The sequence below is a fragment of the Polypterus senegalus genome, chromosome 8 (genome assembly GCF_016835505.1).
Source record: "Polypterus senegalus isolate Bchr_013 chromosome 8, ASM1683550v1, whole genome shotgun sequence".
NCBI lineage: Eukaryota > Metazoa > Chordata > Cladistia > Polypteriformes > Polypteridae > Polypterus > Polypterus senegalus.
This window is the reverse complement of record NC_053161.1, coordinates 79,729,055-79,747,151: the sequence shown is the minus strand read 5'-3', so window position 1 is coordinate 79,747,151 and position 18,097 is coordinate 79,729,055. Positions and strand designations below refer to the sequence as shown.

Below are 18,097 nucleotides of genomic sequence, written 5' to 3'. Positions count from 1 at the left end.
GTTTTATATAATTACCCTAGGTGATAACAATATACACATACCTGTGCTTTACACAATATTAAGTACTGACTTTTCCTCTGCACCCTCCACTAAAACAATTAAACATATCTACCAGTAATGTAAATTGATTAGCAAAATCAAATTACTTAGCCACACTCACCCGCATCAAGAGTTGCACTTGGACAGATATTATGAGGTATGTTCTCCACAGGCACTGAGGTAACCAATCTGGAGAAAACAAAACAGGGTTAATACATAGTGTCTCCAGACTTGGACACTCCAGTATGCTGGACTCTGCAGTTTTCTAATATATTGCAAAGGTAAAAAGGTTTTTTTTTTTTACAACTGTTTGCTAATTATCAGAGTGACAGTACATCTTGGACGTGCATTTAGGGGTGCTAATATCAAACAGCTCCAAGTGAAGTCAGCAAGCCATGCATATCATCTTGTTATGTGGGACCTCTTATATGTAGCTGAAATTTTTACAGCCTTCTTTAACACAGAACTGTTTTTGCAACAGTAGCTATTATCTAATTTTGTCAAACTCCACAATATGCATATGCGTGTGCAAGGCAATATACATTTTAAACAGTGTTAAAATAAGCAGTATATGTTTTAAACCTTGTCCTCCAAAGCAATGTCACACTTTTTTTGTTTAAAGTCCAGCATGAATACACTGATGTCAGCCCTAGAAAGTGCTTCTCTTGCATGAAGAGGTGGGGAAACATAGTCTTCCATCAGTGGGAAATGCATAACAAGAATATTTCTAAATTAGCTACAAATTATGCAAAGCTATCTTGGTGCTACATTATGGTGCCAAATCTTCATCATTAAAAAGCTGAGTGATGACTAATGAAACTAATTTTCTTGTTCATCTCTATTCCCCATGGAGTGATTAACTACAAAGGAAGGAGAAGGTAGGAATTTCACAAGGAAATGTGGACTCAGCATTCATTCCAGAAATGCACATTATGAGGCCCCTGGCATTCAGAAAGGTCTCCTAAACTGAATTTAACGAACTCCTAATAATGGCTGTGACCTGAAAGGTGGATGAAACAACCACATGAGGAAACAGGGAGCCTTCAACTCATGCGTCAGAAGAACTATAAAACCCAACTGGCACATAAAACTACTAAACAGGAGGAAAGGGTGTAACCCGTTAATTCAACAATTTGCTTAAAATGTTGTTTACATTAAATTTGTCATAATCAAGTAAAAGAGAAATGTGTCATTGATATACAGTATAAACATTTGTACTGTGCAACAGAAAAGTGTCTCACCTCTCAATCTGAATCTCATCAACATCAATTCACACAATATATAGGTTCAAGAAAATACAAGTTAAAAAAATCAAATATGAAACCAACTTACTGTTTCTCAGGTTGCACTACTGCTATTTTTTTTTTCTGGCCTACAAAGCAAAAGATACAATTTGGCTGTTAATTATTGATCACATATTGACTGCTCCCATAAAACATGAAAAATGTATGCAATTTAGTTGGATCTAATAATGAATACACAACACAGTATATATTTATATAGTCATAAGAAAAAGTTTGGGAATCCGTCTCAGCCTGCATAATAATTTACTTTCAACAAAAAAGATAACAGTGGTATTTCTTTCATTTCCTAGGAACATCTGAGTACTGGGGTGTTTCCTCAACAATGATTTTTAGTGAAGCAGTATTTAGTTGTGTGTAATTAAATCAAATCTGAAAAACTGGCTGTGCAGATATTTGAGTACCCTTGTAATTTTGCTGATTTGAACATGTAACTGCTCAATACTGATTACTTGCAACAACAAATTGGTTGGATTAGCTCTTTATGCCTTGAATTTCATAGACAGGTGTGTCCAATCATAAGAAAAGGAATTTAAGGTGGTCAATTGCAAGTTGTACTTCCCTTTGACTCTCCTCTGAAGAGTGACGGCATGGGATCCTAAAAGCAACTCTCAAAACAAAGATTGTTCAGCATCATGGTTTAGGGGAAGGCTACAAAAAGCTATCTCAGAGGTTTAAACTGTCAGTTTCAACTGTAAGGAATGTAATCAGAAAAAGGAAGGCCACAGGCACAGTTGCTGTTGGCAGGCCAAGAAAAATACAGGAGCAGCATATGCGCAGGATTGTGAGAATGGTTACAGACAACCCACAGATCACCTCCAAAGACCTGCAAGAACATCTTGCTGCAGATGGTGTATCTGTACATCGTTCTACAATTCAGCACAATTTGCACAAAGAACATCTGTATGGCAGGGTGATGAGAAAGAAGCCCTTTCTGCACTCATGCCACAAACAGAGTTGTTTGTTGTATGCAAATGCTCATTTAGACAAGCCAGATTCATTTTGGAACAAAGTGCTTTGGACTGATGAGACAAAACTTGAGTTATTTGGTCATAACAAAAAGCAGTTTGCATGGCAGAAGAAGAACACCGCATTCCAAGAAAAACACCTGCTAACTACTGTCAAATTTGGTGGTGGTTCCATCATGCTGCGGGGCTGTGTGGCTAGTTCAGGGACTGGGGCCCTTGTTAAAGTTGATGGTTGGATGAATTCAGCCCAATATCAACAAATTCTTCAGGATAATGTTCAAGCATCAGTCACAAAGTTGAAGTTACGCAGGGGTTGAATATTCAAACAAGACAATGGCCCAAAACACAGTTTGAAATCTACAAAGGCATTCATGCAGAGGGAGAAGTACAATGTTCTAGAATGGCCGTCACAGTCCCCTGACTTGAATATCATCGAAAATTTATGGGATGATTTGAAGCAGGCTGTCCATGCTCGGCAGCCATCAAATTTAACTGAACTGGAGAGATTTTGTATGGAAGAATGGTCAAAAATACCTCCATCCAGAATCCAGACACTCATCAAAGGCACTCATCAAAGGCTATAGGAGGCGTCTAGAGGCTGTTATATTTGCAAAAAGAGGCTCAACTAAGTATTGATGTAATATCTCTGTTGGGGTGCCCACATTTATGCACCTGTCTAATTTTGTTATGATGCATATTACATATTTTCTGTTAATCCAATAAACGTAATGTCACTGCTGAAATACTACTGTTTCCATAAGGCATATGACTGTATATATATTATATGTATGTGTATATTATTGTTTTATAAACTATATATACACGTGTCCCTGAGGTTACAAATGATTTCAGTTCCTGATGATTTTTCTTCACCTGATTTTGTGTGAAACTCAGAACTTGCGCAAAAAATATTAGCAAAAATGCATAATTCCTCATTACTTATTTTACAGAAAATCCTTTCAAGCTTAATAAAATGACAGAAAGACAAAATTACTGTACTTTAAATTGCAAAACACAAATAATGCAAAATAAAATGAAACACAGGTATGTATAGTACTGTACATTTTGACATTTTGCTTAGACATTTTATAATGATATAACTTGACTTGAAAAGTAATAAAGATGGCACGAAAACACACTACTAACTGACAACAGAGGTGCTGTCTTTGCCAAGGGTTTGCTGATTGTCTCCTCCACCTTGCAGAAGGGATGTTCACAGAGATGGCTGGGAGTTAGAAGCAGCAGTTTCTACCTCATCTAAATGGCCTGCTGCTTACCCGTGACAGAGCTTGCTGTGCACATAAAATGAGTGTAAATGATGAAGTCTGTAGTGTGCAGTACTATTCCTCAACGGTAGTGATTAATGCTATTTATTCATTTGCATCAAGGCTAGTTTGCTTTGTTTATACAGTAAGTCAAAAATTGAATTCAGTAAATGAACATTCACTAAAAAGAAACTGAAAAGAATAATTTTTGGATTTTATGTGCTCATTTGTTTCAAAGAACTACTGTAACCAGAGACCCACCTGTATGTAAAACATTCTCAGACTTGCATAAATCAATTTAGGGTCATGGGGGGTTGGAGGCTATCTTGGCAGCACTGGCGAGAAGGAATGAAAAAACCTTGGATTGAGTGCTAGTCCATTTCAAGGCCCACTTTGTTATACAATAGTCCATATTTATGAGTATTTTATGTTTTCTTGTCATTTTGGAATGATTATTTTTATGTATTTTGTATTATTATAATGTACTGTGCCTTTCAACGTGTCTTTATTCCTTGTGTTTTGTTTGTTGGGCCACAGGTGGTGAGGCATCCCTGACATCACCTCTTCTGAGCCCTTACTCTGGCTATTTAAGTCAAGAGCTGAATAAGCACAGATCAGAAATCATTGCATTGAAGTTTTATGAATATTGCTATTTTCTTTGGAGTTTTCTGGTTTCTCTGGCCTCCTTGCGTCAAATAAATCCTTTATTTAGAAAGATTCTTTGTATACCCTTTTGTGCCCAAGCCAGGGTTTAACAGGCAACCTCCACCTTGATGGGGTCTTGAATATATTTTGGGACATTTTGTGTCATTTTGCAAACTCTTCATGTTTACGGTATGCTAAGCTGAAACTTAGTGGTTATAGCTCTGAGTAAGCCAGACTGGGTGAGCCTTTTCTGTGTTGTCAAAGAGGCTTGATAGTGTGCAGGCCAAACAAGCAATGAAAAATCACTGTCTTGTTTGTAGAACTATTCAGTGATAATATTTACCTTGTGACATTGAGCATCACAGTATGGATAAACTGTAGCAATAAATGGATGAACTTGTTCAGCATTGATGTTCAGATACATTTTTCTTGTCAGACATTTCTCAGTAGCCTTCAGGAACTTTAATGTGTGACAGGAAAACATTTCCCACACCATAACACTGCTACTACTAGGCTATGTTGTTGGCACCAAACAGGATGGCTTTAATATGTATTAATTGATGGGAATAGGTTAAGTACCTAGTTACTAAACAAAACTGCAACCAAATATAAAGCCAGTAATTGCAACCATTCAAACAAATGTTATATCTGCACATCAGGAAAACCAGTACTCATTGTCTGGGAAATCAGCAGCACGCATCAGGCAAGATAAGTAAGGGCAATTGGACAGAAACAGGAGCAAAGGAAAACTTAGTATTGCAATTAGGAATTCTGCAGCTTAAGATGTAGAAACAAACGGCTCTTGTTCATGAGTTTGTCTCTGTAATCTAAATGGGTAGCCAGCTCTACAGAAAAAAATATGAAGAAGGGTATCCCCAGTAGATGGAACACACCAAAAAAAAGGCAAGTACAAAGATGGAAGCTGCCTAGGATGGGAACTGAGCCATGTTGTGTTTAACAACAGGTTTAACAGAACCTTAGACTCATCAGAAGCAAAAAGAATTTTGTCCCTCTCTAAATAAATTTGTTAATGTACAAACATATAAAAGAATGCATTGTGCTTACTACCTAGTCCTCATGGACTTATGTATGGGTGAGCATGTCAACATGGAGGACAATGACATACTGTACATGGCAGAGCAATATGTACCTAATCAGACAATGACACCACCAACACTGAAATATGTCCAAAATAAATGACAGGGTCCAAAAAAAGGTCTAGTCAAATTAAAAAATGCCTGGCAAATGGTGAAAACAGTTATCTAGGTTATTATTCTTGCAAGGGGGCATGGTAGGGCAGTGGTAGCATTGTTGCTTCGCAATAAGGAGACTGAAGTTTGTGTCCCAAGTTATCCCTGCATGGAATTTACATGTTCGCCCCGAATCTGTGTGGACTTCCTTTCGGAGCCCTGATTTCCTCCCACAGTTCAAAGACATGCAGGTTAGGTGAGTTGGCACTGCTAAATTTACCCTAGTGAGTTCATTTACCCTGTGGTGGAACCCTAGCCTGGGTAAATGGGTTAAGAAAATGGATGAATTACTCTGGTACAAAAGATCAAGTCTTAACCACAGTACACGTAGAACATAAACCAAGTATAAATGAGTACTGAAAGTCTTTCAATTAAATAATGCAAGCTATACAACTGCAGTAAAATTAGTTTCAATTTGGTATGAAAATAACTGCTTTTTTATAGATTTGGTGTAGAAATTCATTTTCATGATCTTTACACAAGGCTTATATGCCAAGTTATGCTTATTTTCATGCACCATTTTACATTGATTTTACAAAAACACTTTGCAAATGATTGAGAACATGTCTTAAAAATATAGTCCTGTTAAGCCATTCCATACATAGTATTATCTTATTGTTGTTAATTTCATTTTTTGTTGTTTTTCAATGATAGTGTTTTTGTCTTCCTTTCTAAGTATTCCTTAATGTGTACAGTATCTTATTTAAAGGTTTTGTATTATGTTAGTGTTATTTATTTTGCATGTTGTGTGCCATGTACACTTAAAGATGAGCCAGGGCAAGGTTATTTGATACCACAGCTCGAAAACTGCTCCCAGTGCAATTTAATAAAGGGTTATTTGATTTGGTTTTGTTTGCATTTAGGTTTGCATTTTAGGCAACCGATTTTGTTTCCATTGTTTTTTGTTCCTGCCTCTGTTTTCTTTGGAGTACCTTTTGAATTCTTTTAATAAATTTTTAAACTTTGCTTTGTCCTCTTGGGCCAGAGGATTATGAGTTTTTCCTCTCTCCCTTTAAAGATATTTTTAAGCCTTTGCCCACTTGGACCTGTGCAGGCTGTAAGCTGACCTCTTTGAGTTTGGGGCTAGGTGACTTGAAGTGGTGAAGCCCACTCTGTTGGTGCAGGCCTGCACCATTTATGAGATTTGTTTTAGCAGGGTCTCTGCAATACAGATAATCACCACTGCATGGAGCAACAACAGTATTGCAATGTAGTTTTTATAAAATATATCCTATTGACCATTAAAAAAAAAGTATACTCCAAAAATGTTGCAGCTGTCTGTTAGGAATTATGGCAATGTTACTGTGTAATGTTGGAAATGTAAAATACTCAAATGCTAATTAACCTATTTATACTTTAATATAAAGCATTTTCCTATGTTAGAACAATTACAGTACAAAATAATTTATACTCGTTTAGCCAGTTTAAGTAACAAAACTGCTCCTGGCAATAAACTGCTTATACTGTAAGTTAATGTTTAGTACATACAGACAGTTCTCTGGGGAGGAGTAAGACGATACCCATTGGCTTCACACCAGCCTACAGGAAAAATATCCATAGACTCCACATCAACAATGTACTCTGGAAGTGGCTTCTTTAGACCTGAAATGAGAACATACATCATTGCATTAAGAACACATTTCAAAAGAATGTAATAATTTGAAATGGCACCTTTTAATTTAACATGAAACTGCAAAAGGCATTTGATAACTGGTGTGTATAAATATATACTGTATGTATATATATATATATATATATATATATATATATATATATATATATATATATATATATATATATACATATACATATACACAGTGGAACCTTGGGTTACGAACGTCTCGGACCACGTACAAATCGGGTTATGACCAAAAAGTTCGCCAAACTTTTGCATCTGTTCACGGCCACACACTTGGGTGACGAACAAACCAGTTTCCATTCCAGTTCATACGCGCTGATGATTTCCGCACATGTTCAGTCTCTCCCTGTACATTCCCTGTAAGAGAGCAAGTGAGCAAGAGAGAGAAAGAGAGCACGAGAAGCCAGTTAAAGAAGGCAGTAAGGCCGAGAAGGCAGTTAAAGTATGAACCGGGCTTGTTTTTAAGGAGACTGCTTTGAGCATTGTTTTAATCTCATTGTAGTTAATGAAGACTTTTTGCTATTGGATTTTAACCTCCACTTCACTTGTTTTTATGGGATCATTTATTTATTAAAGGATTCTTAAAGCACTGCACTTTATTCAATTTGGACTTTGTTTTTAATTGTTGTTTTGTTGATTTTAATAAAAGCACTTGGCACTTTTTGCACTACCCTATTGCTCCATTGTAGTGCCTCACTGTCGTGCTCATCGGTAACATTACCGACAGTGACAGGTTTAAGGACTCCCGGAAGTGAGATGGGAACATGCAGCGAACCAGCATTGTCACAGACTTTACCTCAAAATTGTAATCTCCTCTCCTCCCAGTTCCTCCTCACTTCCATCATGCCAGAACTCGACTCAAGCAAGGTTAGTTTTCTTCATTGTTTATGGTTACTTTTTGTATAAATTATGGATTTTTCAAGTGTTTATTTTTTTCCCTGAGCTTAAAACTCATTTAAAAAAGTATTTACAGGGAGCAGTTCGTAAGGCTGTAGCGTGAACTCTTGCGATGTCAGTCTCAGTGTTATTCAATATTTTTACATTTAGTTTACTATTACACTGTGCATTCTATGGTATAATTACTATTTTTGTGCTTAAAAATCTTTAAAAAAATATATTTACATACAACTCGTACGGTCTGGAACGGATTAATTGTATTTACATACAATCCTATGGGGAAATTACTTTGGGTTACAACCAAATCGGGTTGCGACCAGAGTTTTGGAACGAATTACGGTCGTGACCCGAGGTTCCACTGTGTGTGTGTATATATATATAATTTTGAAAAACCTAAATACATACTTTGGATAATGCTTATGCAATGCTTATTTTCAAATTTCCATTAAAGGGCTATAAAGGTGTGCTGACATTTGCACATTTTCAACATTACAAACTGTAAACACTTTATTTAGTATAACCTAATTTGTAAAAAAATAAACTTTTTAGATGTTCTTTAGCAATACATTTTATCCAATATGACTGAAGTACATTAGTTTAAAAACTGATTAATGATTCATTGTTTTAAACATGACTTTTTCTAATAGACAAATACTATTTATTAATTTCCACACTAATATTTTATAAAGCACAAGACACAGTTTCTGTTAAAAGACAGGTAACAGACTAAATATATTTGATTATCTCTTTTTCCAACGTGCACCTTCAGCACCTTTCCTCGGTATCCCTGTGTGTCTCCAAACCTCTCTTTGCCAGCGCTCCCACAGTCGAGCGTGCTCCCATACAGCACGCTCCTCAGAGTTTGTCATTCGAGGCGATTTGCTAACATCTTGTCCACTTTTATACTTCCTGTATTGGAAGGTGACTCTCAGCGTGCCTCATACTCCTTTGTGTCTCACACTTCCTCTTTGAATCGTCTCACCAAAGTCAAATTGATCATTCAGATCAGATGGAATGACTGGACACACACAGACCTCAGTGTTCCATTATATAGTAGATTTGCTGAATAGACTACGCACTTTTAAATGGACACATTGTCTAAGGCCAGCCTTGTGCGCAATATTGCCAGGATTAGCAAAGCCCCATTTGTGAAAATGAATTGGATTATGTAAGTTTAAGAATGATATGCTGTTATACATTTTTACAAATATGGAATAACATTGATTATTTAATTATTTTACTTCTTCTTTTGGTCACATTATTTAAGACACTGTCCCAAAGTATGTAATTCTGTAAAAATATCTTCTGGCAAAATGAAAAATTATGTCTCAGCCATGTAAAATATATCATCAGAAAATATGATGCAGGACTGCAAAGTTTTCAAAAAATATAGAACAGAAGTCACACTAGGGTGGGATGTTTCTTATAACAAGCTATATAATTCTGACATTTACAAAAATAAAAAAAAAAGATCTATGCTTTAAAAATGAAAGCAAGTACTGAAATAGCTGTATGCTTACCACTCTGGATATTCTTACAGTTTAAAAGAATGTAATATAGCAGCAACGATCATATCTACTTCAAAGCCCAGTCAGTTTTAACCACATTGGCTTGAATGAGTAACAGTTGGTTGAAATGTATTTTTTATAAGAACAGTACACACAAGAACAAGAGTAAGTTATATGCCAGCAGGTGTTTGTAATTTAATTTCCAAGATTCGCCCACAATGACAGTAATGACCATGCTTACTTGTACTGTTGCCAATTATAAGCATTATGTTTGCACAGAATTTACATAGAATAACTGTTATTGTTCTCCAGAGTCCTTTGTTTTTTATAGATTTTGATTCTGGGAAATGAAAAGTAACAATGTAAAAAATGAATGAAGCAAATAATTCTGATAAAGGTCCCTCATCTCTTGTAGACAACACATAAAAAAATTGTGTCAACTCACTTAATTATGTCAGGCAGTTTAAATCCTACACAAGCTGACTGCCTAATTGAACAGATATTTATGCAAACAATGCCCAGGTGACAAGAGAGTGCTAGAAGCAAGGGCTACACTGGACTGCATAGGGCAGAGATAAATCCTTCAAGAGACCTCCAGGGGAGGAGAGAGAACAACCACCACAGCATCAGGTAACGTTTAGGACTGGTCAGTGTGGGAATGCAATGACCAACGAGTGCAATGTATGTGTGCTAAAATGCTTGAGAAGAGCATCAGGCAGGGGGCTGGCATGACAGAGAGAGAGAAAGAGATCGGCAGCATACTGCAGGTAGAATAATGCTAATATTCTCTAAATACTTCATGGCACTGAGTCTTACAAGCAAAAGAAGTTTGATGGAATTGAAAAGAGAACGGTTAGCTATGTTCCTGGAGAAAAAAAAGAAATGTAACTTTACTATGTAAGTTATTTAGATGTTGTAATGATGCTGATTTGGTTATATCAAGCACTGTTTCAGATTCACATTCTGCTTGCAAAACATTTGCCAAGACTTGAATAAAAACAGTGTCATATGATTGGATATGTTCGACTCTTGACATTAATCTTACAAAAACATAGGCCCCTGCATGTCTAATACAACTGAGCAGATGGTTAGTTGTTAATTCCATGCCTACTGCAGAGAAGATCTTTACAAGATCTCAGCACATACAATATAAATATTAGGGCCAAAATAATGTATGTACAAGAATGGTATCCTTACAATACTGCTTTAGATAACAGATGTTTGACGATAATAATTTAGGTATAGCTCTAATATATTCTATCCACAGAATCCAGATTTCTTTGAGGTCTGGACTTGAGATTAGCCAGTGTACTTAGGATCACTATCCTTAAATCCATTTACAGGTAAGCTTTTGCTGTTGTTTTCTAAAATGTCCATGTATACAGAAAACTTCATGGTAGGCTCAATAACTGTAAGGAGTCCAGATACTGAGGCAGCAAAATAACCCCAAATATCCACCCCAAGTATAAGATTCTTATGTTTGGCTTTCATAAAACATGGTGCTGTGTGCATAACGACTGAACAAATCCACAATGGTCATGTCTTTCTAGAAGATAAAGTTACACTATGTTCAGAAGCAACTTTAGCTTTTGGATTATATGCAATTTTATAAAGCATCTTTCAGTCAATATTCTGGAAAGCCAACAAGTGAGAACATTGGAAAGTCCCTTCATATTCTCTATTTGCAAATAATAACAATAATCATCAGCCAAACAGATGCTAAACCTGGCTCTCATTACCTCATTAATTGACATGGAAGCAAAAGGGAGTACTTTCTTTTTCATACAGATCTTCTCTTAAGATGGATTATTTTTTGTTGATTAAAATAAAATCTAAAATTTGTTATGGGTTGTTTGTCATATGAGCATAGATTATCTAAACTTAAGATCCTGTAAGATGATGTAACTTAAGTCGTGGTATGAAAACACATGGAATTAAAAGAGAATATTTGCTTTCCACATTATTGTAAATGCTCAAACGACTGAGTACCTGTTAGCTTTGGCAATATGCATAAACAGTGTTAAGTTGCTTTATTCAATGCACTCATATCACCTTGTAATGTAATACGCTTTTATTGTAGCCATGTTGTAGCATTCTAGGTGCATACTCATCCTTCTCATTTAAAAATAAAGTTGCAAAATATGAAGTTAGATTATAATATATCTATTGCACTCAAATGAACATTCTGTTAGAGTGTATGTCTATTTTTCTTAATGGACACCTCAAGCCAGACTGGAACATGTGATATTACAGTAGGTTATATATAAAATGCCTGTACATTAGGACTAGCTTGGCTGAATAGGATCCATTGTTAAGACTCTTTTATAAAGAAATGTCTATTTCTGAACAGCTTTATTTACAGTTTTAACCATTGTTTTGTATTCAGTACCATCTGTACATGAGCGCACATGTTTAATTTACTTAAGTTTTTGTATTCACAGTTTTCAATTCTTCAATAAAACAATACACCATTCAACAGTAAAAACACTTAAAAGGAATGCTACCAATGTCCTTTTAAAGTGTTCTCCAAATGTGATGATGCTAATTCACAATATCTCCTTTCAGTTGACGATACTTTTCTCTCTACTCACACTGTATTGACTATAGACATGCTTGTCCCACAACCACAACCACAACCATCCTTGATATAAAAGGTGCTGTGTGAAGTTTACAGGAGAGGAAAAAAACACCTGTTGCATTTTTTAAAGTAACAATAAATTCTAATTGAATTTACAAAGCAACAGCAAAAACATAAGATATCAAACTGAATCTATAATTAAATTTGTCATCTTAACAGACATACTAGTTATGATAACAAAAAAAATTAAAGCAGTTTTTGTATCAATGGGTAAACTTGCTCACATACCAACAGAGACAGGAAAGAAGAAAAGAGGTAAAAGAGAGTGAAAACCTAAAGTAAGAAACTAAATCAACCAGCATCTGAGAAGCCTTTGTTGGGTGAGAGAAAGGTATGGCGAGAAAAGACAGGAGAGGTCCATGGGAAGCAGGATCAGGACTTGAAGAGGCAGGGAAACTGAGAAAGAAAGGACTATGGATGGCAATGTGGTCACATAGTAGAAGAGCAGAGCAGCTGAAGGATGTTCCCTGAATGTGACAAGGAAGATGCCAAGGAATTAAAAGGGAAAAGAGGTGACATACGGGGTCTGTCTCTAAATCTGTTCTCGGTGCTCTGTGCTACCTTCAGCATTTTTATTTGACTGGAAAGAACAGAACTGAGCCTTCTTTTTAGAGTAGCTACAATACATAGGAGTACGTTGTCACAACTTGTGTGTAATTTTGACACCATTTAGGCAGCAAGAGGAGTGCTAAACAGCCATTATCAGCACATGCCACTCGATTCCCCTTAAATCACTAGACATTAAAAAATGGCAAAAGAGACTGATAAATTATTGATAAGTGATGTAAATATTGGAAAATAACCCCTGTGGAGAGAAAAACATGTTTGTATGTTTCTTACTAAAAAATAAGTACCTATTTTAACATATTAAGAAAAGCACAAATAAAACTGGTAAAAGGTCTTACCATTATAAATTCACTTAAAGTTTCCCTGTCATATCTAATACAGATATACAAAATCAATGCTTATGCATAAAATAGTATCAATAGAAAGGTTTCCACACTTAATGTTGTATTGTTTTTTGTTTCGTACTTCCAAACTGTGAATGATACAGATCACTTAAAAAAAATGGTCTGAAATACAAAAATTATGCAATTCAAACCAAAACAACAAACTAGGATTACTGAATGAGAGTTTCAGAAAACAGTAAGGAACATCATGACCTAAATTCAAAGAGCTACGTTAACACAATTCACATTTCTTACAGTAAGGAAATTATTTATCTGTTGGAAACCTGCTGTCATTATGAGCGCTTGCAGGAAGTCGAAAATAGCAGTGCCAACAGAAATGAAATGGTCTTGACATTTATACAAATGTATAATGCTTGCTACTGCTGAAAGATTACTGACAAATGACAAATTTACTAGGTTTGATTATTTATTAAAGACAATCACTGAAAACGAAGATGAAAATAACAATGTCACTACTTTAGATAATATTAGAATTCATGGCCTATGTAACACAATAATAACAAAAAAGAATACTATCTATATAGACAGATGTGCTGTATACTTATGAATGTGAACCATCAAGATATGCAAATTGGATCTGAGGAAAAACTCAGAATTGAGCAATGAGCGTAGCTTTAATAACTGTGATGCACCATCAATTGGAATGACAAATGCAATGCAGTTCTTACTAAAACTGTTTGTGATGTGCCATCTTTTGGAATGACAGAGATATGGCAACTGTACAGACACACAGACACATACTTTTATTAAAGTGGATATTAATGTATATATAGTGTGGCAGGTAGATGCTGAGGACAGAAGTTATGGAAAAAGATGAATCGCTGTGGCAACCCCTAACGGGAGCAGCCAAAAGAAGAAGTGTGGAAGGTAGTGTAGCCTAGCTGCAAAGGAAAAGAATTCTAAGACTGATAAGTCTGCTAATTCAAAGCAAATCAGTTTGCTTATTAAATCTCAGGCTTTGTCCCTCTGTGAGACTCTAAAAGAACATCTCAATACAATTGGATATTATCTTTACCTTCTATACTCATTCTTTATTTACTCACAACATTCTTTCCATTTCAAATAACTACTGCTGATTGGAATTACTATGCTAAATAATCGTTTGGTTTAATTTTGTTTTAATGTTCGAAGACTCCAGGGAAATTTGTAATGCTATCTTCACCTTTCAGCTTCCATCATATTTCATGAAATTTTCAGGATTACTTATGACATTCAAGATAGCCTTGTCTTTTACTACATTCCTGCTTCACTATCTATCTATCTATCTATCTATCTATCTATCTATCTATCTATCTATCTATCTATCTATCTATCTATCTATCTATCTATCTATCTATCTATCTATCTATCTATCTATCTATCTATCTATCTATCTATCTATCTATCTACCCATCCATCCACATACCTTCCTACCCACAAGGGATGTTCAAAAATTATCTGTACTTTTATATTTACATTGGAAACTGCAAAGGTGGGAGGAGTAGTAATTGGGCATTAAAAAGTTGGTATGATGCTGGGAAAATTGCATCGCAAATGAAGGTGACTATGTAGAAAAGTGAACTTATATAAAGAGTTAACAAACATGCTGTTTTGCTATGTTTATTAATTATCTCTAGCCAAATTAATTATATCCAAATGCAAAAATAATATGACATAAAATCACTGAAGCACTGACAAAAAATACTGTGTAAGACTTCTTATTTATTGATCTTTACACCATAATGGTGTAAAGTACTAAACATGCAATACCATTTCAAATGGAGGAAGACCACAATAAATTTATTTATTTAGCTTATAGTTAACCTGTCCCAATGTCTCATCCAGATACTTCTTAAAGGTTGTCAAAGGCTCTGCTTCAACTACATGTCTTGTTAGTTTGTTCCAGATTCTTACAACTCTTGGCAGAAAGTAGTACTTTCTGGCTTTGGTCTTAAATGCTCTTCTCCTTAATTTCAGCTACTGTCCTTGAATATGTGATGTAATTTTTCTAGACCTACTTTATCAATGCTTTTAACAATTTTGAAAACCTGGATTATGTTGCCGTGCAGTCACCTCTGCTAAAAGAAGACAAAAGTGGGTGGATGATGGGGGTTGAGATGGCATAGAAAAAAGAAGTGCTATGTGCAGGTTTGATAGAGTGCCAGGTAATTAATAAAATTACTGGTCTTTAACATGCAACACATTATTCCAATAGCAGCCAATATATGCTACCTAAAACTCAAGACATTGTGATGTCTTTTCAATAAAGAGATAGAAAATAAAAAACATTTTATTTTTATTTTTACATTTTTTAAACCTAGCACAGGCATCTAAAGCCTTTTTTTCAGTGGTGTTCTACTGTTAGCTTTTGTAGTTTGGATTCAATAAAATGAGGGCACACTAAGAGCTCATCCTACAGCGGTGCAACACAGACATTAATATAGATCCCACTGTACAGCCCCTCTTTCTACATTTTCACAATCTGATGCAATCAAGTACTTGTTTAAGCTACAAAATTTCAAGTTACAAAATAAAAAAAAAACTTTTCCTTCCATCTATAGCTTAATAACTGAGTAAACAATATACAGGTAAATCTCTCCTGAACTCCGCAGGCTTAATTTCTGAATATATAGTTGCAGGAACTCCTTTTTTCCAGATAATTTCAAGGACACTGCTTTCATGCTGTGATGTTATTTTAATTAATACAAACCTTACATACTTGCAGACTGGTTAATTATTTCCAGAGGGCTCAGTGTAACCAACAATAGCAATGTAAACTGTTAAAATATTTATCAAGCAACTTATTTCTCACCACATGATTATCACAGTTTTCTTAAACCATAATAATAATATATTTTTATTTTCTTACAGCTACTCCCCTACTATATCATCTCATCTTATACTTCCGAAACCTCTTTTCCTGGCAAGGTCCACAGCACCTACTATAACATATCTAAAAAACATTCCATTTTACACATAACAAAACATAAGCAAATGCAAGCAAATGCAACTATAATACAAATGCAATTAAAAGAAATTGTAAACATTGTATTTTTATGCTGTGGGACAATTCAGTAATAAAATACATTTTATTGCTTTAATAATGAAATTCCTTTAAATTACTGTAAAGTGGAAGAAGTATAGACACTGATACGGTAGCAGCAGTAACATTGTAATTTGTACAGAGTACAATGAAAGTCTACCTTGCATGTCTGACTAATATGCAACATGTTGCCAGTCTCTAAATATCATAAATCATGAATAAGTTTAATTACATTATTTTAAGTCCTTTATCAGATGCCATCTGTCAAAGTGATATGCAAAAATATATATATATTGTCACTCCCAATCTAATTCATATAATACAATCTGTGTTTTCATGCAAACGTAATGTAGGCAACATGACTGTTTTGTTAAAAACACACATTGGCCATTCTAATGTAATTAACAACTATCAATTTGTTTTCTCCTGAAAGTAAGGTACCCACTATTCCAAAAGAAATGGAAAGCAGCCATTAAAACAATGCCTGTACTCTTTGCATGAAGGAAGCGGAAAATTCTGGAGTCTGTATAGCAACGTACATGCCTATCCTTTTTTCCTATAGTCAGAAACGAGAAGATCATTAACTTACACCTGCTCCACTGTATTTTCTGCCCTTTTCACACTCCACAGTGTAAGAAATAAAGAAAGCTACCACTGGCTGTCTTTGTTAGAAGAAGCAACTTGTAAACAGTTGTTGAAGGTGACACAGGTGTTTCCCCAATATAGTGGCAATAAATTGGCTTTTTCCCTCATTTCTCTATCATTTGTATTCATTATACGTGATCAAAAATAAGTGTTGTCCCATAAACAGAAAGACCAGTTACTAAACTAGACGTTAAAATATGAAACAGAGCACCACACCCCTCAGATTAAAATTGTGACAAAGATAACGCAAATGGAATAGTTCTTCTAAACTGCCTACAGCAATTTCTCAGTCAAGCTTTCTTTAGAATCACTCTCTGCATGTCTTCCTGTACTATGACTAGCTGTTAATATAAATTGTGATGAAAATTTTGCGCCAACAGTATCCTTCAAATACAGACTCTGCTCTGTCCACTGATTTTTTTCAGGGCAGAACACAGCAAAGCTGACTCAAATCATGTTTAAACAGGGTGCCTGTCCATGAAAGGGCACACTCATGAACTCCCCCACCAGATTTATACTGGGCTAATCAACTTAACAACCTGTCTTAGTAAAGAGGGAGAAAACCCACCCACACAACAACAACATTTATTTATATAGCACATTTTCATACAAAAAGTAGCTCAAAGTGCTTTACATAATGAAGAAAAGAAATATATAAGACAAAATAAGAAATTAAAATAAGACAACATTAGTTAAAATAGAAAAGGAGTAAGGTCCGATGGCCAGGGTGGACAGAAAAAACAAACAAAAAAAAAAAACTCCAGACGGCTGGAGAGAAAAAAAGAAAATCTGCAGGTGTTCCAGGCCACGGGACCACCCAGTCCCCTCTGGGCATTCTACCTAACATAAATGAAATAGTACACACAAATGTAGGGAGATAACTGAAAATTGACAAGGAAGGCACTCCAGTCAGAAATGATGCCAGGGTTCAATAGACGTCAGATAGCAAAATAACTGATGTACATCTGTGCTTTCCTAACTACATTACCAATCCTACATTCTTTTATTGTGCCTGCATGTAACCCAACATTTTCCACCCATTAACTATTTAAGCATATAGAATATAAAGTTGCCTCCAATGTAACTTCTAACAGTCCAGGATTTCAATGTTGTATTATATAATACTGATGAAATGGGTAAGGTGTACAAGGGAATCTATTTGGCCAAGGTGGTCTTCAGAGGAAAGAAGTGAAATCAAAATGCAACAAAGGGAGTTTAAAGTATACAGTAAAATTGGGACAAGAAATAAAACCTAAGAGTCCAAGAAAGCTGAAGGGGAATATCACAAACCTTAAACAATAAAATACAT

General features: G+C 35.3%; 1 protein-coding gene across 3 annotated transcripts in view; it reads right to left on the bottom strand.

Annotated features, from left to right (window-relative positions):
• Window positions 1-18,097, bottom strand: part of sfmbt2 (Scm like with four mbt domains 2) — a 428,667-nt gene that overhangs the window by 78,263 nt on the left and 332,307 nt on the right. For all 3 annotated transcript variants that reach the window (XM_039761324.1, XM_039761326.1, XM_039761325.1), the window contains 3 exons: window positions 6,957-7,070; window positions 1,372-1,411; window positions 161-228 (listed from right to left, as the gene is read on the bottom strand). In XM_039761324.1, the coding sequence (XP_039617258.1) occupies window positions 161-228; window positions 1,372-1,411; window positions 6,957-7,070 (222 nt within the window). The remainder of the gene's footprint in view (window positions 1-160; window positions 229-1,371; window positions 1,412-6,956; window positions 7,071-18,097) is intronic.